This window comes from Podarcis erhardii (assembly GCF_964252035.2).
Source record: "Podarcis erhardii genome assembly, chromosome: 1".
In the NCBI taxonomy this organism is placed as follows: Eukaryota; Metazoa; Chordata; class Lepidosauria; order Squamata; family Lacertidae; genus Podarcis; species Podarcis erhardii.
The window spans coordinates 125,403,091-125,430,649 of NC_138497.1; the positions used below are offsets into that span (position 1 = coordinate 125,403,091).

At 43.9% G+C, this 27,559-nt stretch overlaps 1 protein-coding gene across 1 annotated transcript in view; it reads left to right on the plus strand.

Moving 5' to 3' along the window:
• The window catches only part of TMEFF2 (transmembrane protein with EGF like and two follistatin like domains 2), a 264,410-nt gene that overhangs the window by 14,493 nt on the left and 222,358 nt on the right, over nucleotides 1–27,559 (plus strand). Inside the window, exons 3-4 of the mRNA XM_081848622.1 lie at nucleotides 20,716–20,845; nucleotides 27,422–27,448. Coding sequence (XP_081704748.1) covers nucleotides 20,716–20,845; nucleotides 27,422–27,448 — 157 coding nt within the window. The remainder of the gene's footprint in view (nucleotides 1–20,715; nucleotides 20,846–27,421; nucleotides 27,449–27,559) is intronic.

Below are 27,559 nucleotides of genomic sequence, written 5' to 3' on the forward strand. Positions count from 1 at the left end.
AGCTGCAATGTTTATCTCTGGGCTGCAAAAAGCTTCAACGGCTGGTTTTTGCCACTGCTGGGAGCAGTTCAGGGCATTTTTTCCCCCTTGCTCAGATGACGAAGTGGTTCATGAGAGCTTATTATGAGAGTTTGATGTTGGTGACGATGGTCACATGTGATCGTCTCTATGTGCTACAGAAACGTTTGCTGGTTTTGCTACCACAAAGTGAAAAGGAAAGACCTCACCCTGATAATTGTTGGAGAAACCAGTACTGTATAAGTTAGGGATGGGAGAATCCGTCAATTTTAGTTTCTCACGTTTTCAGTCATAAATTCAGTTCTTCACATTTCCATGTCAGTTTATAGTATTTTTCTTCAACTTCTTATGAAAATGCATCATTTTAGTGTGAATTTCTCTTAATATATACATTTTTTGCAAAGCATTTCCCCTACATATGGCACATTTTTGGAATGCTACTTTCTCATCTAGAATATACCATATATGAGGAAATTGCTTTGCAATAACAACAACAACAACAACAACAACAACTACCTGTACTTTAGCCTACCATATGGTATGTATTTATTTATTATTATTATTTTGCAAACATTACTTGGCTGGAGAAGTACAAACTTAAAAGAATGAGTGTGTTTCCATTTTGGAAAGTGCAAATGTGGTAGGTTTGCCTTTAAATCAGTGTTTCCCAAGCCTGGATCTCCAGCTGTTTTTGGACTACAGTTCTCATCAGCCCTGACCACTGGTCCTGCTAGCTAGGGATGCCCTGGCACCTCCTTCCCAAAGCCCGGGAAGCTTCTGCCCGCCTTTGGGAGGTAGGTGTGAGGCTCCAACGGGTCCAAGAGCCCTCCTGCCACCTTCCCCAAGCCCACCTGGAGGCAAGAGGGCTCCGACTTCCAAAGCCCAGGAAGCTTCTGCCCAGCTTAGGGAGGCACGATGCTTGCTCATGACGTTAGGACATCAGGAAATTATGCACAAACCTCAGTCCCCCACATCACCCTCGCAAGCTGGCGCCTCTGGCCCTAACTGTTCCCCTATGGAAAATTTCAAGGGACAGCATCAGAGAGTGGAGTCCCCCAAGGATGGATAGTGCAATTGTAAATATCTTGGAGCAGGTCTCATTGAACTCAGGCAGAAGCTAACTTCTGAGTAGCTTTGCAGAAGCATTACACTGTAAATACAGTACTTGCATGTAGAATGGAGACATTGACTATAGTAGGAAAGGACAGGCAACATTTGACGCTCCATTGCCGCTTCCACTACTTCAAGTACTTTCTTTCCTGATCGTTGTACAGTGGTACCTCGGGTTAAGAACTTAATTCATTCTGGAGGTCTGTTCTTAATCTGAAACTGTTCTTAACTTGAAGCACCACTTTAGCTAATGGGGCCTCCCACTGCTGCCACGCTGCCGCTGCCCAATTTCTGTTCTTATCCTGAAGCAAAGTTCTTAACCAGAGGTACTATTTCTGTGTTAGTGGAGTCTGTAACCTGAAGCGTCTGTAACCTGAAGCATCTGTAACCTGAGGTACCACTGTATACAAAATAGGGCCTCTGCCAACAGAAGTAGCAGGTTACATAAATAAGTAGATCCTATGTACTCAAAAGGCAAATGCAGATCAGGTTGCTTGGCATTGCTCGAATGAGTTCAAATCCCTTCCAGGCAGGGCCTTCGTCCCAAGAAACTCATTTTTTGCTGCTTGATAATTCTGCAGGCAGATAGACCACCAGGCACCTACTGAGTCCGTACGGTAAGGGAACTGTATTTCTCTGCAGAGCACCCATTATGCGTCTGCTTCCACAAGAACAGATGCTAATTCTGTCTTCTGCTAGAGAACAGTCTGATGTGCTCATTAGGGCATTCATTCTTAGGAGTCTTCCCTTCCTTTTAGACCTCCATACCATCTGTAGGTTGCATATTGGTTCTAAAAGGGGAGGAAAATAAAGCAGGATTGCTTCGTAACTTAAAGGCAGCTGTTGAGGGGGAGATTGTTATAGCTAAACTCAGGGTTGCAGAATCCTGGCAGCTTTTAAAGGAAGGATGGAAGGATGGAAAACCTTTGGCCTTACAGATGCTGGGAGTTGTAGTCTATATATATATATAAAACACCTCTGCTTTAAAATGCATGCACACAGACTCACGCAGAGCAGGGAAAGCCACTATAGGAGAGGATTATTTTGAGTGGGGACACAGAAAAGGGTGTGTGTGCTTAGTGAGCAGGGGTCAGCAAACCTTGTGGGGGGCCGGATTATATTTTGAAGGAAAAAAAGGAACGAATTCCTATGCCCCACAAATAACCCAGAGATGCATTTTAAATAAAAGGACACATTCTACTCATGTAAAAACACACTGATTCCCAGACCGTCCGCAGGCCGGATTTAAAAGGTGATTGGGCCAGATTCAGCCCCCGGACCTTAGTTTGCCTACCCATGGCTTAGTCCTTTCTCTGCTTCCATCAACAACACTTTTCTGCTTCAATCAACAACTGTCAGGAGTGAGCAAGCAATAAATCACACAGAGTCAGTGAAGGTTTTTTTTAAAAAAAATATTTAATCTTTATTGAATTTACAATGAATCACAGTTGTAACTCTCCATCAGTAGTGTAAATAAAAGAAGTAAAAAAAACAGTTGGGAACAAGGTAAAGTTATTCCCATATTGAGATTTCCTTTCTCCCCAACCTGGGTTCTCTACATTTCTATATCAACTGCATATTAAACAGCATCTATTTTGAAATTATCCAATACTTCCAAGAATTATATCACATTGCAGTAGTCAGTCAAAGTCTGCCAAAGATTTTACATGTTTACAGTGATCTTTTAAATACTGTCTGTATTTATCCCATTCTCAGTTAAATTTTTGATCTTGATTCCTAAGTTTCACTGTCAATCTTACCATCTCAGCCTACTCAAATAATTTTGTCTGCCGTTCCACTTTTGTTGGTATGTTCTCTCCTTTCCAACATTGGGCATAACAGCATTCTTGCAGCCGTGGTTGCATACATAAATAAATCTTTTGGTATCTCTACACCTATAATCCCCAGGATAAAGGCTTCTGGGTTTTTTGGCAAAGGTTAATTTAAACATTTTTTTTAGCTCATTGTAGATCATTTCCCAAAATTCCTTTATCCTTTTGCAATTCCACCACATATGATACATAGTTCCTTCTACTTCTTTACATTTCCAACACAGGTTACATTTTTGCTAGCTTACAGGTTGTCAGCGAAGTTAACTCTTTATTAGAAGAAACAAAATCTCCTCAGGAGTTTCAGGCCTAATGAGCACATCAACTCTTCAGTAGGCCTTGGCCCTATGAGGCAGTTGTATGAGTTCAAGGTCCTCGTCTTCCCACTGCTGCCTAAGTCTCTTCCTCTCCTGGGTTTTTCCCAAGCAATCTGGGACTATGTTGGCATGCCTACCTTTGCTCCTCCCACTTCAGCCCTCTCTTGGTCATAGTAGACTGGGAGGAGGGGAGCTGGTTGCAGTAGCATGAGGAGACACCCTTGCTTCTTCAAAAGCCTGACTCATATCTGCCTCTTGGCCTCCCTCCTCTTCTGTTTCTGATTTTGGACTTCTTTCTGCAACAGCCTCTTCCTGCTAACTAAGCCCTGTTACCTCTTCAGCTTCCAATATCTCCTCCTCCTAGTCTTCTCCCTCTTCTCTCTCTGACCGCCCATCATTGCTGACAGTCTCTTTCACTGGGCCCACAGCAACTTGCAAGTTGGATCCACTGTGATCTACTGATCCCCCATGCAATAGGTACCTGCTTAAAACCAGCTTATTTAAGAAGCTCTTCAGCAGAGTAATTCTGTTAATGCTGTTTCTGTCTCTCCTCATGTTGTTTTTGGCTTGATGGAGTTCGGTTTTTGCTGTTTGCTAGACTCCGTTTCCTGGGTTAATTGCCATTTTATTGCAATGGTGGCTTAATGTGTTTTGCGGTTTGTATTTCTATTTTGTCTGATACTTGATGGCTGTGAGATGCTTTGAGTTCTCCTTTGAAAACAGGCATCAAATAATATATATATATTTAAAATAAACAACAGAATTCCAATGGTGGGGCCCACCACTGAAAATGCCCTATCTGGGCTTATCACCCCCTACTTCCTTTGGGGGCTGTTTTTATGATGGCCAAATCGTAGAACAGACTTAAGGGCCAAATACAGTGCCCCAGGTGTCTCTGTTTGGCCCCCAGAACTCTCTCCAGACCACACGCCTCCCTTGCCACACCTCCTCTTCTTAGGCCACACTCATGTAAAAACACCAGGAGAGGTTTGGGTTTTTTTGGTAGCCTTCTCCACAGTTATTCCTTGATAATGTTTCCCTTGCCATGATGGAGGACAGAGGCAGCATGCAGGCGTGTGTACAAATTACTCTCCTGTAGAAAGGAAAAATGTGTCATTGTTGCTCTGCACACTTTTACCTCTGACTGTGCCCATCACTGATGTGCGGTTACTCAGATGGCTGCTCAGAAGATAATATGGTCCTCCGGCAGAAAGCATCCTCCATCTCCACCCTAGTGGTTTGCTAATCAGATGCTCACTAGTTCGAGTATACTTGGGTGGGACGGTCTACTTTTAAAAATAAATTTTATTAAGGTTTATAGAGAAAAATACAAAACTTTCAAATAAAAACCTTTTTTTAAACAAAACAAAACCAAGACTCTTATCTAAATACAAATAAAAACACAAAACGGGGAGGGGGAGGGGGGAGAAACACAGTTGTACCTTGGAAGTCAAACGGAATCAGTTCCGGAAGTCCATTCGACTTCCAAAACATTTGAAAACCAAAGTGTAGCTTCTGATTGGATGCCGTGGAAGCCCCGTCAGACATTCAGCTTCCAAAAATAGTTCTCAAACTGGAACACTCACTTCCGACTTTTGGGAGCCAAAACATTCGTGAACTAAGCTGTTAGACTTCCAAGGTACGACTGTAGAGAAAGTAAAAGGATAAAAAAGAGCAGAAAAAGAGGTTAAAATAGAAAAGCAGAAAAATAATTTTCAGTAAGTAAAGAACTTCTGATTCTTCATCTGTCTACACACACACACACACACACACTTCATCCAATCCAATATAAAGGTAAAGGGCCCCCTGACCATTAGGTCCAGTCGTGGCCGACTCTGGGGTTGAGGCACTCATCTCGCTTTATTGGCTGAGGGAGCCAGCGTACAGATTCCGGGTCATGTTGCCAGCATGACTAAGCCGCTTCTGGCAAACCAGAGCAGCGCACGGAAACGCCGTCTACCTTCCCGCTGGAGCGGTACCTCTTTAGATACTTGCACTTTGACGTGCTTTCAAACTGCTAGGTTGGCAGGAGCAGGGACCGAACAAATGGAGCTCACCCCGTTGCAGGGATTCGAACCACCGACCTTCTGATCGGCAAGTCCTAGGCTCTATGGTTTAACCCCACAGCGCCACCTGTGTCCCCCAATCCAATATAACACCCAACAAAGCCACTTTCCATAAACAAACATTATCTCCAATCCAGATATAATGATTTCTTTTTCACACAAAAAGTCTATGGGAGGTTTCCAATCTTTAACAAATGTCAACAATGGCTTTTCTCTGACTGAACATGTCAGTTGGGTCTACATTTATCCTGACATGAAGCACTCTCAGGTAAGATCAAAAGCCTCCCCTTTTCCCCTTTTCTCTATCTGCATTTCTCTGTTTGATGGCTTCCTTTCCTCTCACCCTCCAGCTGACTTGTCTTTGGTTTCTGAGCCAGGATGAGATCAACAAATAAGTAAACAGAGGAGTATGGGGAAGTGTGGCAGGAATGAGGGGCAGGTTCTACACAATTCATTTAGTTGCCAAAAAAAAAAAAAAAACCCTACCCCCACTTTACATCCAAACTGTATGCATCTGGTTTGGCCTTCAGTAGCATTGCTCAAGTCTCTTGTATCATGGCTTAAGTGAAATATTTCCTCTTGAGTCAGTGGTTTGCATTGGCTTCCTTGCTCATTTGCGATACACAATGTCTGAAAGGAACTGCGGAAGCTGCGTAGTTCTGGCACATGTGATATTCCCATATTAAGTATCACTGAAGTATATGAACCTTGTGCTATATGATGATCCAAGAAGCCCTGGGCTCTCCGAGTGAGTCTATGTCATATGTGATGCATGTGACTGCAAAGAAGAATGGGAGCTGTCATGAGACAGATTCACGTGTGAAGTTTCTTCTGCAAGGCGGCTTGGAGCATACAAATGTTGCACTGTACAATGGAGTAGTTACCATAAAGCTTGGAGAGCTCAGGCTCCAGTTGCTTGCAAAATTCATCAAGCACGATGAGCAGCCCCTCCAGAAATAAAAATAATGCTGGTTGAATTCCAAGCTGGAGAATAATTCTGTTTTCCCAACTCATTCCCCAGTCCCCTTCCCAGTTAGCTTCCAAATCCATCACCACATACCCACCAACATTTCTCTGATGAAAATAGGGATATCCTATTCCATTAAAAGGGATGCGGGTGGCACTGTGGGTTAAATCACAGAGCCTAGACTTGCTGATCAGAAGGTCGGCGGTTTGAATCCCCGCAACGGGGTGAGCTCCCGTTGCTCGGTCCCTGCTCCTGCCAACCTAGCAGTTCGAAAGCATATCAAAGTGCAAGTAGATAAATAGGTACCACTCCGGCAGCAAGGTAAACAGTGTTTCCATGCGCTGCTCTGGTTCACCAGAAGCGGCTTAGTCATGCTGGCCACATGACCCAGAAGCTGTATGTCGGCTCCCTCAGCCAATAAAGTGAGATGAGCGCCACAACCCCAGAATTGGCCACGACTGGGCCTAATGGTCAGGGGTCCCTTTACCTTTATTCCATTAAAAAAAATATTATTTATATTCTTCCACTCTCGGTGGCTTCCAACTTATATAAAAACATTAAACATTAAAAAACTTCCCAGTGCAGGGCTGCCTTCAGATGTCTTCTAAAGCAGGGGTCAGCAAACTTTTTCAGCAGGGGGCTGTCCACTGTCCCTCAGACTTTGTGGGGGGCCAGACTATATTTTTTTTTTTGGAGCGGGGGGGATGAATGAATTCCAATGCCCCACAAATAACCCAGAGATGCATTTTCAATAAAAGGACACATTCTACTCATGTAAAAACACGCTGATTCCCGGACCGTCTGTGGGCCGGATTTCGAAGGCGATTGGGCCGGATCCAGCCCATGGGCCTTAGTTTGCCTACCCATGTTCTAAAGGTTTTATAGTTATTTATCACCTTGGCTCAGGGGTTGCATAACTCCATACCCTCCAATGTTTCTCCGATGATAATAGGGACGTCCAAAGAAAAGTGGGACATTCCAGGATCAAATCAGAAACCGGAACAGCTTATGTCCCTGAAAAATAGGGACACTTGAAGGGTCTGCATACACTCTTTCTGCATTTCTATAAGTGCAGGGGGCAGCAGCGGTGAGAAGAGGGATGGAGGGAGATTGGATCTCTGGCTCCTTTGCCTTTCTGGTGGGCTGATTACAGGAATAATGGCTCCAGCAACTCTTAGGAGTTCCACCTTATCAAAGGGGGATTGTGAAACGCAGCCCCTCTGCTGCTCTTGCCATGTTATCAGATAGGTATTATTAACGGGGAAGTGGGCTTGGAGGGTGGGAGTATTGGGGCGGGCAGGAAGGGTATTGGCAGGAGGTTAGTGAGAGGGTTGGAGTGGCTCCCAGTACATTTCTGAGCACAATTCAAAGTGTTGGTGCTGACCTTTAAAGCCCTAAAAGGCCTCGGTCCTGTATACCTGAAGGAGTTTCTCCACCCCCAACGTTCTGCCCGGACACTGAGGTCCAGTGCTGAGGGCCTTCTGGTGGTTCACTCGCTGCGAGAAGCCAAGTTACAGGGAATCAGGCAGAGGGCCTTCTCGGTAGTGACACCCACCCTGTGGAATGCCCTCCCACCAGATATCAAAGAGAAGAACAACTACCAGACTTTTAGAAGACATCTGAAGGCACCCTGTTTAGGGAAGTTTTTAAATGTTTGATGTTTTATTGTGTTTTAAATATCCTGTTGGAAGCCGCCCAGAGTGGCTGGGGTAACCCAGCCAGATGGGTGGGGTATAAATAATAAATTATTATTATTATTATTATTATTATTATTATTATTATTATTATTATTTAAAGAACCTAAAAGCCCAGCATTTTCTTTTCACAGTGGCCAACCAGATGCCCACAGAAAGCCCACTAGCTTCCAAGGTGGGGGGAACTGGAGTTAGGGACTTAGAAAACAAGCCAAGCTATTTCTGATTTTGGAGTAAAAGAGCACAGCTTGTTTCCAAGCCAATTCAATTTAGGCTGCGGTGTGGGAGAGCTTACCTGTCACTATTGATGGGCCAATAAAGTTGGTAATCTATGTGAATCCAAACCGTCTGTGCCCACGTGGATTCCTGATTACAATGATGTAACCAGATTTACAGAACTAATAACTGCATGTGTGTGTTTGTGTACCAACATATTATTAGGCCTTTTAGAGCAACAAACATTTCACCTTCAGGAATGTGGAAAGTAAAAATAATAATAATAAAAAGGCTGGGATGTGTGTCTGAATGGAGAATGAAACACAGATAGGATTGCCTCACTTTCTAGAAATGCAATGACTTTTTAAAAAAGTCATGCTAGCTGCATCACAACACTGGCCTGCCAAAACTCAGCATAAACTTTTAGTCCTCAAACAGAAGGGTGATATTCCCCAAGGCTACAAAATGTCAGAGATCTGATCAACTTCTGTCCCATGACACGTTGGTGTCTGGAATACAAACTCCAAGTGGCACTGATTTTTTTTTTTTAAATATATTTTATTAGGATTTTTAAACATAAATGCAAAGATAAAGAACAGTATACCATATATCATAACATACTTTCTTAACATCTTTCGACTCCCTCACACCTCCCGCTCCCATTCACATCGTTGTCAATTCTTGCCCGCAATTTATCATCTTGTTTACACTCTTGTGTCAAATTCATTTAAATATAGTCTATTAATTCTCCAATAGGTTTATAATTTTTCCTCAAACTTACTTATCATCTTAATTCCATCTAGTTTAGTGGTGCACAATTATTTATGATCTAGCATCCTTTCTTAACATTCAACCAAATTACAGTGTTTTTTTAGATAAATCTTGAATTTCTTCCAATCTTCTTCGACCCTCTCCTCTCCCAGGTCTCGGATTCTGCCAGTCATCTCGGCTAGTTCCATATAGTCCATCAGCTGCATCTGCCACTCTTCCAGTGTGGGTAGATCTTGAGTTTTCCAGTTCTTAGCGATGAGTATCCTTGCTGCCGTTGTTGCATACATAAAGAATGTTCGGTCCTTCTTTAACACCTTCTGGCCGACAATGCCCAAAAGGAAGGCCTCTGGTTTCTTGGTGAAGGTATACTTAAATACCTTTTTCAGCTCATTATATATCATTTCCCAGAAGGCCTTCACCCTAGGGCAGGTCCACCAGAGGTGAAAGAATGTTCCTTCATTTTCTTTACATTTCCAACATTTATTATCAGACAAATGGTATATCTTAGCAAGTTTAACTGGGGTCATGTACCATCTATATATCATTTTCATTACATTTTCCTTCAAAGCATTACATGCAGTGAAGTTCAACCCAGTGGTCCACAACCTTTCCCAGTCCTCAAACATGATATTATACCCAATGTCCTGTGCCCACTTTATCATAGCTGATTTAACCATTTCATCTTGTGTGTTCCATTTTAACAGCAAGTTATACATTCTTGAAAGTACCTTAGTCTTTGGTTCTAACAATTATCCTTAAATAGATTCAGATTTTTTGCTGTTATGTTTACCCCTAGGTATTTTACTTTTTTAACCACAGTTAGTTCTGTCTCTCTCTGAAACCGTTCTGACTCTGTATCTGTCAAATTTTTTCCCAACACCTTAGTTTTCTGTTTATTTAATTTAAATCCCGCCACCCGACCAAAATCTTGAATCAATTGTAATACTCTTTTTGTACTAGATTCTGGCTCCTGCAGAGTCAAAACTAGGTCATCTGCAAAGGCTTTAAGTTTGTATTGTTTCGCTCCGACATGAATCCCTTCCACCAACCGGTCCCCTCTGATCATATTCAAGAGCACCTCCAGAACCGAAATAAATAACAAAGGGGAGATCGGGCAGCCTTGTCGTGTTCCTTTTTCAATTTTGAACTCTTCTGTAACCACATTGTTAACTATCAATTTAGCCTTTTGTTCTGAGTATATTGCATCAATCCCATTCTCAAAACCCCGTCCCACTCCCATTTCTTTTAGATTTCCCTTCATAAATTTCCAAGAGATATTATCAAAGGCCTTCTCCACATCTATGAAGATTAACACTGCTTTTGTGTTTATGTCTGTTTGCAAAAGTTCCAAGATGTCAATAATGTTCCTTGTATTAGCAAACATGTGTCTACCTGGGAGAAAGCCTTCCTGGTCTTTATGAATTACTTCATTTAGAACTCTTTTAAATCTACTTGCCAAAACATCTGCAAATATTTTGTAATCCACATTTAAAAGGGAGATGGGACGATAGTTCTTGAGTTGTGTCTTTTCAGTTTCCAATTTTGGTATCAATATGATGAAAGCTTCCTTCCACGATTCCGGCGCCCTCTTCCCCTCCATAATTTCGTTGCTGACCTCCATCAGTGGTTGTATCAAATAGTCTTTTAATGTCTTATAATACTTGGAGGTCAGGCCATCTGGCCCTGGAGATTTGCCCAATTGCATGTTCTGAATGGCTTGTTCAATCTCTTGTCGTGTTATTTTGCTATTCAGGATTGATCTGTTTTCTTGTGACAATTTTGTTAGTCCATTTTTTCCCAAAAATTGTTTAATCTCAACCTCGTCTTGCGGCCCTTGAGTATATAATTTTTTGAAATATCTCTGGAAGCACTTTCTAATCTCCGCGGGGTTCTGAATGTTTCTTCCTTCAATTTCTAGATTTGTGACTGTGTTTAATTTTTGTCTCTTCTTCAACTGCCAAGCTAGCAGTTTCCCACATTTATTTGCCGATTCAAAAGTTTTTTGTTTCATTAATTTGATCTTCCACTCTATCTCCTGATTTATCAGTTTAGAATATTGTGCTTGGTGAAGTTTAATTTCTTTCAAAATCGGCTGTGATTTCGGATTTGATCTTAACTTCTTCTCTAATTCTTTAATTTTCTCCAAAATCTTATCTTTCCTCTCATTTTGTATCCTTTTCTTTACAGCATTCTGTTGTATCAAGAACCACCTCATCACAGCTTTGCTTGCATCCCAGATAGTTCTTTTTTCCACCGTAGTGTTCATGTTTATCTCAAAATAATCCTTCAAGGCTTTTTGGGCTTTCTTAGTAATCTCCTGATCTCTAAACAAATTGTCATTCATCTTCCATCTAAAGGAACCGGTTGGTAGTAGTGTCATGTCCATCTTCAGTGCGTTATGGTCGGAGCAGGTCTTTGGGCAGATTTCCACCTTTCTGACCTTGGGTGCCAGACCTCTAGTTATCCATATTTGGTCGATTCTTGTCCAAGTCAGCTGGGCTTCAGAGAAAAATGTTCCTTCTCTTCCCAAGGGGTTCTTTGTTCTCCAAATGTCAATCCAATCCATATTGTCTGTCATTTCGAAAAAAGTCTTTGGTAGTCTGCCATCTTTTGTAACGTTTTGGCTTTGTGACTTATCCATGTTAGTTGATACGACCCCGTTCATATCTCCCATCATAATGATGTTGTTATAGTCCAGATAGTCCAGCATAATCTCATGCAACTTCTTGTAAAATTCCGATTTCCCCTCGTTTGGTGCATAGATTCCTAATATCAAAATCTTCTCTCCTTGATGTTGTATCTCAATTGCTAAAATTCTTCCATGTTCATCTTTAAATAAAAATTTGGGTGACAGGCTCTCTTTTGCATATATCACCACGCCTCTCTTCTTTACTCTGTCCGAGGATATGAATTCCTGACCAAGTCTTTTGTTTATTAGCACTTTTCTGTGGAGCCTAGTCACATGTGTTTCTTGTAAGCAAATAATATCCAATTGTTCCTTTTTTAATATATGAAAAATTTTCCTCCTTTTTTCCGGGATGTTACAGCCATTTATATTCCAACTCAAAAGTTGCAGAGACATCCTGAATGAATCTGGTTATTTTTCTGGGGGTGGTACCTTATTCGCTGGATCTTCAGGGTCCAAGGGTGCAGGTACCCCTGGTGCTTCAGGCCCAGAAGGTAGTTCAATTCCTTTTTGAAGGTCCTCTCCGTATGAATTCAGAAATTTATCTCTGTCTTCCAATGTTCTAATTTTAACCTTCTTCCCTCTAAAAGTAAAAGATAATCCTTGGGGAAATTCCCACCTGAAGATAATTGAGTTGCTCCTCAACAGTCTAACCAGTTCCAAATAGTCGGATCTAAGGTCAAGCAGTTGTTTAGGAATATCCTTGTAAAGTTCAATTCTTTTGTCCGAAATGTCCAGTGACTTTCCGTAGTGTAGGCCCAAAATCTTGTCCCTTTCCTCCTTTGATCTCAATATTATCAAACAGTCTCTGGGCTTCTCTTTCTTTATAAATCTTCCAAGCCTAAAAGCTGATACAATTTTAAAGTCCTTTTCCTCTAATTTCCAAAACTTGGAAAATTCTTTAGTCCAAAACTCAGCTAAGTTGCCTTCTTCCACTTCTGGTACGGACCTTATCCTTAAGTTACTCTCCCTGTTTCGCAGTTCTAACATAGAAAGATAGATCTGATGTTCACCTACTTGTTTACTGAGTGGTCTTACCTCTTGTTCTAACTTTCCAAGTCTTTGGCTGGTGTCCTCAGCCAATTTCCGATTTTCACCTGTAGCCTCCGTCAGTTCTCCTATTGCAGTACATTCTGTGCTACTTGTCCAGTTAATCTATTTAAACATTCTGTATTTTGATCGATTTTGGCAGTTTGCTCATCAGCTTTTTTATCCAATGATTCCACTTTTTTATCCAAAGATTCCAATTTTTCATAAATTTTCTCTAAAATAGAAGCAGTTGCTCCTGAAGCCATATCTTCCAGTTGTAATTCCTCAGTTTCTCCCTCCCCTGCCCGTGGCAGAGAGGCAGCTTCTTCCTCAGAAGGCAAAGTAGGCACAGATGATCTACGTGTCCGTGAGGCTGCAGTTAAAGTTGTTAAAGTTGTTTGTGTAGTTCTTCCCCTCTTTCTTGCGCCACTCATTCCAGAGTTATCTAAAAGTCAAGGTCAAGCTGAGTTGTTCCCATGAGAAAGCAACAGCCCAGATGGTAACAGTCAAACAGGAGGCCGGGAAAAAGAAAGTAAAATAATGTCACTGCTGTAAATCCCAAATCCTCTAGGGGGAGCTTAAAATGTCTATAGGGAAAAGATCAGTTCCAGTAAAATTAATAAGGTCAAATTTAATGTCCAAGAACCTTCAATAATAGGTTTTAGCAGAGTTAGTTTTAGCAGCCACAATGTTTCAGTCAGTGCGTACTGGTATTCAAGATGATGCTTCAAAGTAACAGGTCCAAACTCCTCAGATTGTTTCAAAGTTTAAAGTCAAAGTATCCAAATCTGCAAACTGGCTGCTCAGTTACACAGGCAGCTCCAGCACCTGGGTTTCTTACTTAAATTATAAATCCAATAGAAGAAAGGTATCGCCATACAAATAAAAAGCATAAAATCCAGCACTTAGAGTCCTTATTCAACTTGCAAAGAAGTTCAATTGGTGCTCAGATCCCTTAGGTTAAAAGTTCTCTCTTTGCCTCCACTCCTCCAGCTCTTTGCTTTGAAGTTCAATGACAGCGGAAGACGGACTTCCTGTTTTTCGTCACTCCGCTTTCAGCCAAATTTACTATTTTTAAGTCCCGAAATTTTATAGAGTCCTTTATTACTCACGGGTTGTTGCTTTTCCGAATCAAAACTTTTCAGGAAGAGAGGTCAGCGCTCACCGGCAGCAGCAGCGCGGCTTCACTCCGTTGACTGCGAAACGACCCACAGCGCCGCTACCCCCTCCCCGTTCCGGAGCCCATTACGGGGTTCCTTCCACGTTTCGGGGGTTGCTCCTGGCGCCCGCCGGGTCCCGAGACCACAGGCTTTTGCTGCCTGTGGATTTCCGACGTGGGTCTCCACTTCGCCGTAGCAGACGACCCGTTCTCAACGGAGCTCCCTCTCCGCAATTAGAAGAGGGCAGCCATTGCCGTTCGCGCCGCCTCCGGAAGTCCCTCTCCAAGTGGCACTGATGTCTCCCTTTCTCAGTTTTTGGAAAACTATATTCAGCCAGGGGGAAGAATGTTAATATGTTGGTGTTTGAATGTTGCCCAAAAAAGAAGCGCCAACATATTAACATTCTTCCTCCTGGCTGAATATATAGTTTCCCCAAAACTGAGAAAGAACTCATTGTGATGTATAATTTAGCTCTAATCTACAAGGCCAGTGCAAGCTGAATATTGATTTACGATTCCCTCTCTATGCACCATTTTTAGTGCTAAGCAGAAAGCTTCCTTTCAGCTTGGTTTTCCAGGGGAAGGAGGGGATTAAAAAGGGGGGCAAATGCCTTTTCGCCATGGTGGTCACTTTCATGGTGGCAGACGTCGCCTTGACAGCCACCAGCTGGTGGCTGACATTTTTATTTCCCACAATTCCCATGGGAATGGCATTGTCTTAACCTGTCGCACCTTCCCCAGGAAGTGTCTCCCTGTTTTCCTTCGCCCTTCTGAAAATTGCTGAAAAGGTTTCCTAATTTCCGACACTGTCCAATTGGGTGGCATATAATGGAGCGCATTTGGGACCACCCTTAAAGATCCCCAATATGTGGATGCTTCATGAAGGAAGGCAAAGGTGTCCCCCTGCTAACGCCAACATATTCTTCTGGTACAGCTGATGCTGGCCTGTTGCTACTTACGTGTTGGGTCTCCCTGCTGGCTGTACATCTGGCTCCCATTCTGCATCCTACCACATAAGTGTTGGGAATCAGGCCTTATCAGGAGAAACTGGCAACTCTCCCAGGCACCCGGCATGATTCCCTGTTGACCTCCCTGGCTGCATTCCCCAGCAAGATCCAGGCGAGGTCTCGATAGGCGATTCTTCTCAAACGTGAGAAGAACACACACCCTCTTTCCTGCCCCCTGGCAGGGGAAAGAGATAGACAGAAACGTATTTACATGCCTTTATTTCTGTCTTTGCAGCATTACAAAAAACGTGACTGCTCTCTTCAAGTTCCAGCAGTCTAGTGACAAACACTTCCTGGATGGGAACAAACGGAAGAGCTCATATTACACTCTGAGCTAATTCCGGTGCTTCGCACTGTGAAATGACTGTCCCTCTGTTTCCCACGGGCAGTCCCAACATTCCCATCATGTTTACTTTTCAAGCTAGCAGTTTGCAGCTGCATTGCATCCATATCGTAACAATAAGGACATGTCTGGTAGGTGTTGCTCTTCTCCAGGGGGAGGACAAGTTCATAGACATAGAGCAGGCTTCACCAACCTAGTGCCCTCCAGAGGTTCTGGGTTGCAATTCCTGGGTGTGCACTGGGGACCCCAGCCGGCCAACGCTGCCCTACTTTGAGGGGTGCACTCACAACACTCTGCAAGCCCTGTGCCGCTTTGCATTTCAAACAAGAGTGTTTGGGGTATCCACCTGCCTTGTTAGATGTTATTGCAGAACTTGCATCAGGTTGCATGTGGCAGGCAACAATTGGCCTGCAGCCTTCTGCATATGCCCAGTTGCATGTTCTTGATAGTCTGTGCTGCTTTCTCCTTATATCCAGGGGACAGCTGAGATTTTGATCCTTTGCTTTTGAAGGCATCAAATCCCTACAGGCTACGTTAATTGCATTGGCAGATTCTGCCAATTTGCCCTCCAGCTCTGTTAGAATCCCCCGCCCGCCACCCCGCAGGCTTTGTATGAAGTCTGGCACCTCTCCTTTTAGATACACTTCAGCTTTGCAATGCATTCATCATGCAGGCAATTTGAAAACCAACAGGCCCCCTTAAATCTTCTGGGTGGATGGAAGATGACTATTCAAAGTGTTTTTGGAGCCCTGGAGGAGGGGAGGGTTTCTTGGAAGCAGCTCAGGGGCTCCTTAATGGGAAAACTTGGTAAGAGCTACCAACCCTCCCAGAAAGATCTCATGTACCAGGCATTTCACACACAGCAGTAGTGATGCCCAACTATGGCCGCACATGAACTGAGCATTCTCTCTATAACATTCTTTGCAGTGTTTCAGTGGCTGGCATTAAAGCATATTGGTTTGTTACATTTATAGATCCCTCGTTTCCTGGAGGCAACTCTAGGCTGCGCACTGTGTTCTACCCTGCTCCCAATTTTATCCTCACAACAACTCTGTAAAATAGGTTAAGCTGAGAGATTGGCCCAGTGGGACACAGGTGGCGCTGTGGTCTAAACCACTGAGCCTCTTGGGCTTGCCGATCAGAAGGTTGGTGGTTCGAATCCCCATGACGGGATGAGCTCCCGTTGCTCTGTCCCAGCTCCTGCCAACCTAGCAGTTTGAAAGCACGCCAGTGCAAGTAGATAAATAGGTACCACACTGTGTTCTCCCACACTACTAATTTTATCCTCACAACAATTCTGTAAAGTAGGTTAAGCTGAGAGTTTGGCCCAAGGTCACCCAGCAAAGCCTTATATCTACATAGGGATTTGAACTTGGGTCGTCCCAGTTCTGGCTCAAACTACTACACCCCTCTAGGTCACAAAGGTCATTCTAAAGCAAGGACGGGACACCTGTGGCCATCCACAACTCCCATAATCCTGGATCCTGGTTTGGGCTGATGGAAATTGGAATCCAACAACAGCTGGAGGCCATCACATTAGATCAGGGCTGTTTAAGCAGACACATCAACATAGACTCTTTCTGAAAACCACTGGCTCAGCAGAAACAGCCTTCGGTCTTCGTGGAAGGGCTCGGTCTGTTTGGAGAAAAGAATATTGGAGGCGTGATTGTAAAAGTCAAAGAAGCGCTGATGAGTCTGATTAACATTTTGGCAAGTGGGAGATGTTTCCTCTCTTGGGCAAAGTGACATTTCAGTTTGGCCAAGTAATCATCATATCCCTGGCCACGTCTCTGTGCGTAACGTCCAATCAAGATAAACCTTTGTATCTCACCCAACATGTTAATCAACACGAAACAACTGTCCATAGCTGAGGCATATTTTGAAGTTTGGCATCTTTATAGATCTCCGTTTCCTCTGGTGTGTCATGTGCATTAGCATATCGTGAGATATTTCAAGACAGAAGAGCTAATTGGCAGTGTGACTTTTTTTTTTTACTGGTTTTTAAGCAGAGGTGATCATTTGTAAATAATAATCTTGATCATTACATTTGTTCTAATTAAACAATGAGGCATATCAGGAGTACAGTAATCATGAGATAATCACATCCCTGGCATAATTATCAGGTACGGGCCACAGCCAAGTATCTCTAATGCCGCCGAGTGTGATTATCTTGTGATAACTGCACCCTGTAGGTTGCTTAATTTTCATTACAAAATGGAATTATTTTTATTAAAGTGAACAAGGGGTGGAAGTGGGTGGGGGGGCGAAGCTGTCCCTTTCTTCTGACAGAGGAAGAGAAGACTGATAGATTACAGTGGAACTATGGCTTAGCTGGAATTTCAGGTGGGCAGATACAATGTGGATTAATCATTGACTGCAGGTGCTCTGTTCAGATCCACGTGGCTTTGCTATGATATGAATAACAATGGACGTAATACATCTGGCTCTGTGTGGAAGCTAAGAAACAGGGTCAAGTCAGCTCCACTGAGTTACAATGCTGCATATAAGGGGAAAATTAGGGTTGCCAGACATCCAGAAGATCAAACCTATCCATTCTGAAGGAAATCAGCCCTGAGTGCTCACTGGAAGGACAGATCCTGAAGCTGAGACTCCAATACTTTGGCCACCTCATGAGAAGAGAAGACTCCCTGGAAAAGACCCTGAGATGGAGGGCACAAGGAGAAGGGGATGGCAGAGGGCGAGATGGTGGGACAGTGTTCTCAAAGCTACTAGCATGAGTTTGACCAAACTGCAGGAGGCAGTGGAAGACAGGAGTGCCTGGCGTGCTCTGGTCCATGGGGTCACGAAGAGTCGGACACGACTAAACGACTAAACAACAACAACAAAATTTGGGGTCACATGGCCCTTTTTCAATAGAGCTGCCAGTTTGCAGCCTGGAAATTTGTGTTCCCAAGTCCTTTATCTGCCCTCTTTCCACTCAGTTCTACTCAATGGCCTTGTTTGGGTGCTGCATTCCCAGCATAGCTGTCAACTTTTCCCTTTTCTTGTGAGGAATCTTATTTGGAATAAGGGAATTTTCCTTTAAAACAAGGATAACATTGACAGCTATGGTTCCCAGCTTGCCAAATTATAGTTCAGCAGCTGGAAATAAGAGATGGGATTATGTGGTCATTCCTCCTTCTTCCTCGGTATTTACAACCTGGTTTAATTAAAACACGGTTAGTCATTACAGCCACAGTGGAGAACTATATATTAATGCCAATTTGTAAACCAGGATCTTAAACCACAATTCTAAGTCAAGTTTAATTAAACTGAGATATAAGCCCCAGAGAAGAGTTTTTAAGTGTGTTCCATGCTATGTATGTTGGTAATTTTCCTGTGGCAGCATGTGGAGCAGATCCTGCCTAGCCATTCTTCAGTGTGTCTCCCCAGTTTGGAATTGGTCAAACAGGCAATAAGGAACCATTGTGACAGGCCTTATTCTCTTTTCTAGTTTGTATTGGGTCTGTTTTAATAAAACCTGATAACTATGATGATGATTTATTAATTTTATTATTCATCCGAAGATTCCAAGATGGTTCACAACAGGGAAAAAAAATAATACAAAATACGTAATAAAACAAACTAACAACCCCTTTCACAAATACATTTTAAATAGCCATAGAATGTTAATCAGCGGATAACTTTGTTGAAGAGAAATGTTTTCAATCGCCGCCTAAAAGTATGTAATGAAGGCACCAGGTGAGTTTCTCTGGGGAGAGCATTTCACAAATGGAGAGCCAATGCAGAAAGACCCATTCAAATGTTGCCACCCTCTGGGACCTCTTGTGGCTATGGCAGAACAGGTCTTCTCTGCAGTATCTCCTCATTTATGAAATCCTCTTTCCAAGGAGACTCACCTAGTGCCAACCTTGTCCTCATTTTTATTTTTGGGGGGTCCTTGTTAGGATATAGTTCCGTTCCCCCTTAAAAGGAACAGGCATGACTGTTGTGTGTCACATGCCTGTTTACTTCCAGCACAGCCTGCTGGGAACTTCGTTTTGTATACAGTGGTGCCTTGTGAGTTTTTCGTCTTGCGAAGCTTGGTTTCCCATAGGAATGCATTGAAAATCAATCAATGCGTTCCTATGGAGACCGTCCGGGGACAGAGGGGAAGTGCCGCGCGCCTTCCCCTCTGTCCCTGGACCTGTTTAAAGCAAGGGACGTTGGGGAGAAGATTGCTTCTCCCTGTTGCCTGCCCCGCAATCTCCGGGGACAGAGGGGAAGGCAGCACCATAATTCAAAAGCATCAATTCTTCAGCAATCAGCCTTCTTTATGGTCCAGCTCTCACTTCCATACATCCCTACTGGGAAAACCATAGCTTTAACTATACAGACCTTTGTTGGCAAGGTGATGTCTCAGTTTTACTTGCTTGTAAATCTAGGGTTGCCATATCTTGAAGAGCAAAAAAAGAGGGCAGCCCAAGCCGCTGCCAGTCTGAGACAGAAGTAGAGGCATGCAAGGTGAATCCAACAAACAGCCACCCAAGACATTTCCTTTAAAAGGTGAAAAATCCTCCCAGATGGGTATGTTGGCCCCACAAAAGAGGACTTGTCTGGGTTTCCCTGGATGTATGGCAACCCTAGAAATCACTTGGGGGCTTATTAGAGGGACAAGATACACAGATTAAATTAACATGGTGGGCTGGTGTAGAGGACTTCCTGAATGGGGTAACTGTGCCCCTGAAGCCCCAGGTGCGCAGCCTGGGAGTCATTTTGGACTCACAGCTGTACACGGAGGCACAGGTCATTTCTGTGTCCAGCGCAACTGTCTACCAGCTCCATCTGGTACGCAAGCTGAGACCCTTCCTGCCAGCACTGTCTCACCAGAGTGGTGCATGCTCTAGTTATCTCCTGCTTGGACTACTGCAATGTGCTCTACGTGGGGCTACCTTTGAAGGTGATCTGGAAACTACAACTAATCCAGAATGCAGCAGCTAGACTGGTGACTGGGAGTGGCCGCCGATACCATATTACACTGGTCCTGAAAGACCTACATTGGTTCCCAGTACGTTTCTGAGCACAGAAGTGTTGGTGCTGACCTTTAAGTGTTGGTGCTGACCTTTAAAGCCCTAAACAGCCTTGGTCCAGTATACCTGAAGGAGCGTCTCCACCCCCATCGTTCAACCCTGACACTGAGGTCAAACGCCGAGGACCTTATGGTGGTTCCCTCATTGTGAGAAGTGAGGTTACAGGGAACCAGGCAGAGGGCCTTCTCGGTAATGGCACCCTTCCTGTGGAACACCCTCCCGTCAGATGTCAAGGAAATAAACAACTATCTGACTTTTAGAAGACATCTGAAGGCAGCCCTGTTTAGGGAAGTTTTTAATGTTTGGTGTTTTATTGCATTTTTAATATCCTGTTGGAAGCCACTCAGAGTGGCTGGGGAAATGCAGCCAGATGGGTGGGATATAAGTAATAGATGATGATGATGATGATGATGATGATGATGGTTATAACACAACCCTAAATTTGTTTCGTTCTGTCTTTTTCTGCTCATCAGTGTAACAGTGACTTTGTGCCTGTGTGCGGCTCCAACGGCGACACCTATCAGAACGAGTGCTACTTGAGACAGGCTGCCTGCAAGCAACAAAGCGAAATCCTTGTGGCGTCAGAAGGATCGTGTGCCACTGGTAGGTCTAGCAGGCTCTGTACGGCATATTATCTTAAGCCAAATCTAACAGGCTGTGTGTCGTCGCGAACAGTTGTTTTGCATTGCTGCCTGATTCATTCCAGTAATTGAAAGCTTGGTACAACATATAATGACAGCTACAGTTGGGGTTTTGTTGTTGTTTCCACCTTGCAGCAAACCATTTCAGAACCTGGGAACTATGTTTTCATTTTAGGGTTGCCATATATCCTCTTTTCTCAGGACGTGTCCTCTTTTTCATGGGTAGCATCATCGTAGCGATGTTAAAAGTGGAAGTTGGCAAATGTGTCCTCTTTTTTGCTCTTCAAAATATGACAACCCTAGAATGTGCGGCCTGCGAGATGAGCTTTCGGGGTGTTCTGACCTGCTTCTGACCACTGGCGGAGGAAGAGGAGTGCGGCGGGAGTGCACCACCCCCAGCTGCGTGACCCCCAGGCTGCCATCACAGCTGCCCCCCCACAGCTGCCACCCCCCCAGGACACACACCAAACCCCGGGACACATGCCAGCCCCACCCCTGCCTGCCCCCCCCCCCCCAGTGCCAGAGCATGAAGCTTCGCCACTACTTCTGACACATGACCAATGAGGAAGAGCGAGAGTTGCACTACCCAATAGAAAACATCCAATTATATCTGCCTGCTTGTGCAATGGAAATCTGCTTGAACAATGGACCTCTAGCCACTTGCAGATTTGCTGCAAAGCAGATTTTCGGAGAGGGATTAACAAGAACAACAAGAACAACAAGAATTGGATAAAGTTGGAAGTGGGAACATTTGGGACATCCAGATTTGAAAAGTCTAAGAAATAAAATTGGAGTTTTTACTCCTAAATATAAAAATCTGGGTGGAAGAAATGGGCCTTTTTGAGATAGACTCCTTCCAAGATTGGACATTCGAAATTAAAGATGACTGGTAAAGGACTAGGGCCTAGATAGATGTGGGAGCTCCAGGAAGATATCAGACGTTGATGAACATTAGGAACGCAACCGGGAAAGGGGGGAGGGAAATTTGGAATCCAAAGGGTGTAAAGTTATATTTGATTATCTTAATCATATTTTTACAATTTTATTTTAATTAATTATATTTGATTATTTTAATCTGTATTGTATATTAAAGGAGGGAACGCGCGGAAGGGAACAGGTCGATTTTAGGGGATGGGAAAATATTTTTAAAACTGGGCTAATGATAATAAGTTCATAATCTGGGATAAAAATTTGCTGAATTTATTTGTAAAAATTGGAATACAAGAGGGGGAGGGGAGGGGAAGTCCTGGAAAGATGCTACTGAAAATAAGATTTTAAATTGGGATGTTTTGTTCTTTTTATTTTTTTTGTAATTGGAAATTTCTAATAAATATTATTTAAAAAAAAAAAAAGATTTTCGGGGTGTGCATGATGGGTTGGAGGGAAGAAGCCCAGTTGTGTGAGTGGACACCCACTCATGCTATGTTAGCTCTCATCCAATATATATTTGGCAATTGAATGGTGTTGCCTCAGTTTATCTGGAAGGGACTGGGGCACAGATGCAGATTGGCTCTGCTGGTAGCCCCAGCCTTGCAAGCTGCCCTGGAACCATTCACATAAGTTACAGTGCTGCCAATGTCATCCCCAGCCAGCAGGACCAGTGATCAGGGATGCTGGGAATTGTAGTCCAAAAATAGCTGGAGACCCAAGTTTGGGAAGCCCTGCCCTAAAGGGACCATAAGAGAAGGAATGGGGGACTTGCAAGATGGTGTTAAGTGGTCAAATAACGTTCTTAAAGTAGCTGGAAGGATAGGAGTGAGATGCCATCACGAGCAGAAGCTCCCTCACTACGGTGTGATAGCCATCTTGTCTCATGGTGTTAGATTTGTATGGCTCTTGCAATTTTGTGGCGTTTCAGAGAGCCCCGCAGAGAGCGAAAAAGGCCCGCTACAAAAGTTAATACTTACTTTCCTTAGGCGGCAAAATAATGAATAGGAGGGTTTATCCTAGAGACCTTTTGGCTCAGAGGAATGTGTGTGTGAGGGAAGATAATCTTGTTTGTCATCATAGAAAGCAGGACAGAGTCGCACGAGAGGCCCCATTTGCCTTTTGCAGTTTGCGATAATATGGTAAAAAAAGAGAGAGAGAGTCCAATTTCTGAGGCTTACTTATCTGCAAAGCAAGCAATTGTGCAAAAGAAAGAAAGAAATTGTTTGTGGGCTCATCTTTTGTTTAGACACACACCGGGTTTCTGTTTTGTTTCTAATTGCAAGCCGCAATTGCAATTTGAAGAGCATCACGGCTTCATTTAAAATGAAGATTTAAAAAGAAAATCGAAATGATGATGGAGGTTTGCAAACTGATCTAGATTAACCAGATCTGACTGTAGATAAATTGGGATTCTGACTCTCAGCATTCAAGTAGAATCCCAATTTTGTGTTTTGCAAGCTCTCCGTTTCCCTTCCTAACTGCCAGTGACACTGAGGAGCCTTTGCGAACCAAATCTCTGCCTCTGTGTAGCTTTGCCTGCTTTCTGTTCAGATGCATCAAGCACTTTCCTTTTAAAGAGTAGCAGTGCGGTCCGATACTTGGCTACTCAGAAGTAAGCGCTGTTGAATTCAACGGGACTTACTCCCGGGCAAGCATGTATGCAACTGCAGCTGGAATTTCCTTTTGAACTATATCCCTCCAAGTAATAATGTAGTTTTCAAGTTTAATTACAGGGCTACTTAACCAAGTGCTTTTATTGACTAGGCATCCAAGCATAGATATTAACTGATTGCCTTTTGCCCAGAGTCTTTGGTAACACAGGGAGCTGGTCTATCTTGCTCAGGGCTGTCTATCCTGGGGGTATAGGATGGGGAAGCCCAGGGGAGCCGTGGCCCCGGGTGCAAATTTTTGATTGGGCATGAGGGGGTGTAACTTGGCTCCCTTATTGAAGCTGGAGCCATGAGGAGGCAAGCCAAGCCAATGCCAGAGAAGGGATGCGTGTGTATGTCCCACACCTGGGCTGGCTGAGAGCAAGGGTGAGGGCAACGGCACTGCTGCTACCAACCACCAAGGAGAGGCAAGAGGTTCTGGCAGCTGCCTCCTTCACGAACGGGGTGCCACAGTCCACAGCGTTGCCCTCCTTGTGGGGCCACAGCGAGCCTCTTTCTCCCTCCCCTGACTTCGCCTAACTTGTGTGGGAACGTTCAGGGATACAGGAGAGGATATATTGTTTGATTATATCCTTTCCAACTTGGGTTAACAAGTTCTACAATTTAGCAGAGTAACATTCCCCTTTTTAAATTTGCACAGCGGATGCGTTTGCTCAGGCTCGCTAAAGCCTCTAAAATACATTTTCCTTTTGGTAATTCCCCACTTAAAGGTAAAGGGACCCCTGACCATTAGGTCCAGTCGTGGCTAACTCTGGGGTTGCGGCGCTCATCTCGCTTTATTGGCCGAGGGAGCCAGCGTACAGCTTCCAGGTCATGTGGCCAGCATAACTAAGCTGCTTCTGGTGAACCAGAGCAGCACACAGAAATGCCATTTACCTTCCCACCGGAGCGGTACCTATTTATCTGCTTGCACTTTCATGTGCTTTCAAACTGCTAGGTTGGCAGGAGCAGGGACCAAGCAACGGGAACTCACTCCGTCGTGGGGATTCGAACCGCCGACCTTCTGATTGGCAAGTCCTAGGCTCTGTGGTTTAACCGACAGTGCCACCCACGTCCCAATTCCTCATTTAGTCCCTCATAAAAAGATAGACACAAGACAGTCTTCTATAAAAGTGTAAAAAGAGATAACTCACACATTCTGTTCACAGTTATATCCCAGAAGGTTGACTTAAGTTAGAAAAGTAATATACACCTGGAAACTATCCCATAAGGAGACAGCTCCTTTGTCCTCTCTTGGCTGCAAGCCAAGAAAGCATCTTAGGCTAAGCAGACATTGCTTCTTCGATGAATTGTGGTCAGAGAGAGAGATGGCTGACCCGTCCTGTTCTTTTGTTACCTGGGCAGGTGAGTTCACGCCTGACTCTAGTCACATGCAGAGGAAGTCTGTAACAGCCTAGAAGAAACAGGAAGTTTCGATTGGCTGGTCCAGACAGCTCCTTTTATGTCCACTCTAGGGATGTTGTACTTCACTGCTCTTGTGTTTCACATCCAAAACTTGCTAATGGCACAGACTGCCACGGCTCAGTCGGTGGTGAGGGCTGGGGCTGGTGTGACCACCCTCAAGGTCTAACTCCCCCCCCCCAGCGCACAAATATGCCCCCCGCCCGGCTGCTAAGACTGTAGATCTGCCCTGAATGGCAGCAGCTGTCCAGGGTTTCAGCGTCTCTCAGCCTGACCTGCAGATGTCAAGGACTGAACCTGAGAAAAGGCAGATGCTCTGACTCAGAGCTACACATGTCACTTCCCTTGTACCAATCCTATAGTATCAATTTGCCAGGATAATAATAATAATAATAATAATAATAATAATAATAATAATATCTATATCCCGCCCATCTGGCTGGGTTTCCCCAGCCACTCTATGCGGCTTCCAACAAAAGATTAAAAATACATTAAAACATCAGTTACAGATAGGTAGCCGTGTTGGTCTGCCATGGTCAAAACAAAATAAAAAAATTCCTTCCAGTAGCACCTTAAAGACCAACTGAGTTAGTTCTAGGTATGAGCTTTTGTGTGCATGCACACTTCTTCAGATACGTATCTGAAGAAGTGTGCGTGCACACGAAAGCTCATACCTAGAACTAACTCAGTTGGTCTTTAAGGTGCTACTGGAAGGAATTTTTTTATTTTATTAAAACATCAGTCATTAAAAACTTCCCTAAACAGGGCTGCCTTCAGATGTCTTCTAAACGTCAGATAGTTGTTTATTTCTTTGACATCTGATGGCAGGGCGTTCCACAGGGCGGGTGCCACTACCGAGAAGGCCCTCTGCCTGGTTCCCTGTAATTTTGCTTCTCGCAGTGCAGGAACCGCCAGAAGGCCCTCAGAGCTGGACCTCTGTGTCCGGGCTGAATGATGGGGGTGGAGACGCTCCTTCAGGTATACTGGACCAAGGCCATTTAGGGCTTTCAAGGTCAGCACCAACACTTTGAATTGTGCTCGGAAACGTCCTAGGAGCCAATGTAGGTCTTTCAAGACTGGTGTTATATGGTCTCGGCAGCCGCTCCCAGTCACCAGTCTATTTGCCGCATTCTGGATTAGTTGTAGTTTCCAGGTCACCTTCAAAGGTATCCCCACGTAGAGCACATGGCAGTAGTCCAAGCAGGAGATAACTACAGCATGCACCACTCTGGCATTTGGGAATATTATTTTGGAATTTAAACCTCCTTGGTGACCAGCCTTACTGATGTGGAAATGTACCAAAGGTCCAAAGGTGACGATGTCTACAGATCCAAATGTTTCGCCTGATTCATGTGACACTGCAATCCACAATGACGCTACGCTGGCATTCCCACAGCTCTGCTGCTTGCTTAATGAGCGTTTTAGTTGCCCATTGATTGTATTTTGTATTTTATTGGTTTTAATTTGCGAATTGCCCAGAGGACATGGTTAATTGGGTGGTATATAAATGCCGAGAACAAGCATATGCTGTGCTATTTTTAAAAAAACACAAAAAAAACCTTCCAGCAGTGGATCAGGCAGCAAAATGATCTAGTGTTCCTGCATTGTTGTTTGAAACAGGCACAGAACATCCTGGTCAGATCCAGCTGTAGATGCTGCTTCCTCATCACTTCAGAAACGGCTGTGGTTGCTGAGACCAGTTTCATGGCAGCACAGGGAGATTTTAGATGGTCAGGGCCTGTCTGCATGGGGTCTGTGAGGGAGCAGGGATAGAGATCTCACCCATGGGTTGTGTGGAACATTGGTAAGCAAACTAAGGCCCGGGGGCCGGATCTGGCCCAATCGCCTTCTAAATCCAGCCCGCAGACAGTCTGGGAATCAGCATGTTTTTACATGAGTAGAAGGTGTGCTTTTATTTAAAATGCATCTTTGAGTTATTTGTGAGGCCTGCCTGGTGTTTTTACATGAGTAGAAGGTGTGCTTTTATTTAAAATGCATCTCTGGGTTGTTTCTGGGGCATAGGAATTCGTTCATCCCCCCCCCAAAAAATATAGTCTGGCCCCCCCACAAGATCTGAGGGACAGTGGACCGCCTCCCCTGCTGAAAAAGTTTGCTGACCCCTGGTGTGGATCGTACCCCGCGACTCTCACAGCCAAATGTAGATTTGGTTCTCCTTTCTTTCAAAACCTTGCGTTCGAAAAATAAAAACAGAGCGCCCATCCCACAAATACTTTACAGAAGAAAATGGAAAATTTGTCAGGAAACACAGTAACGTTGCCAGCCTTGGTGCAGTAAACTGAGGATTTAGAGCAGGAACACCTGTAGAATCTTAAAAGGAACTTTCCAGCATCAAACAGAAAGTTCACATGAAACATTTAGCATAGATCTCTCTAATTGACAGAGGAATGGCATAAAAAAAGCACAATTTGCTACAGCGCATTTTAACTAAGCAGGATGTGGCTGCACATACATACAAATTATCCCGGTGTTCATACATCTATATAACCACAACCCCTTTTTTTCTCTCCCTCTTACAGATGCAGGTTCTGGATCTGGAGATGGAGGTAGGAATGCTTTTATTAATTCTGTTTTTCCACCACTGGAACCTGCTGACATCACTTGCCACATTGCAGTTAGGCGTGTTGGATAGTTGTTTTGTACCACCCTGTATTGTT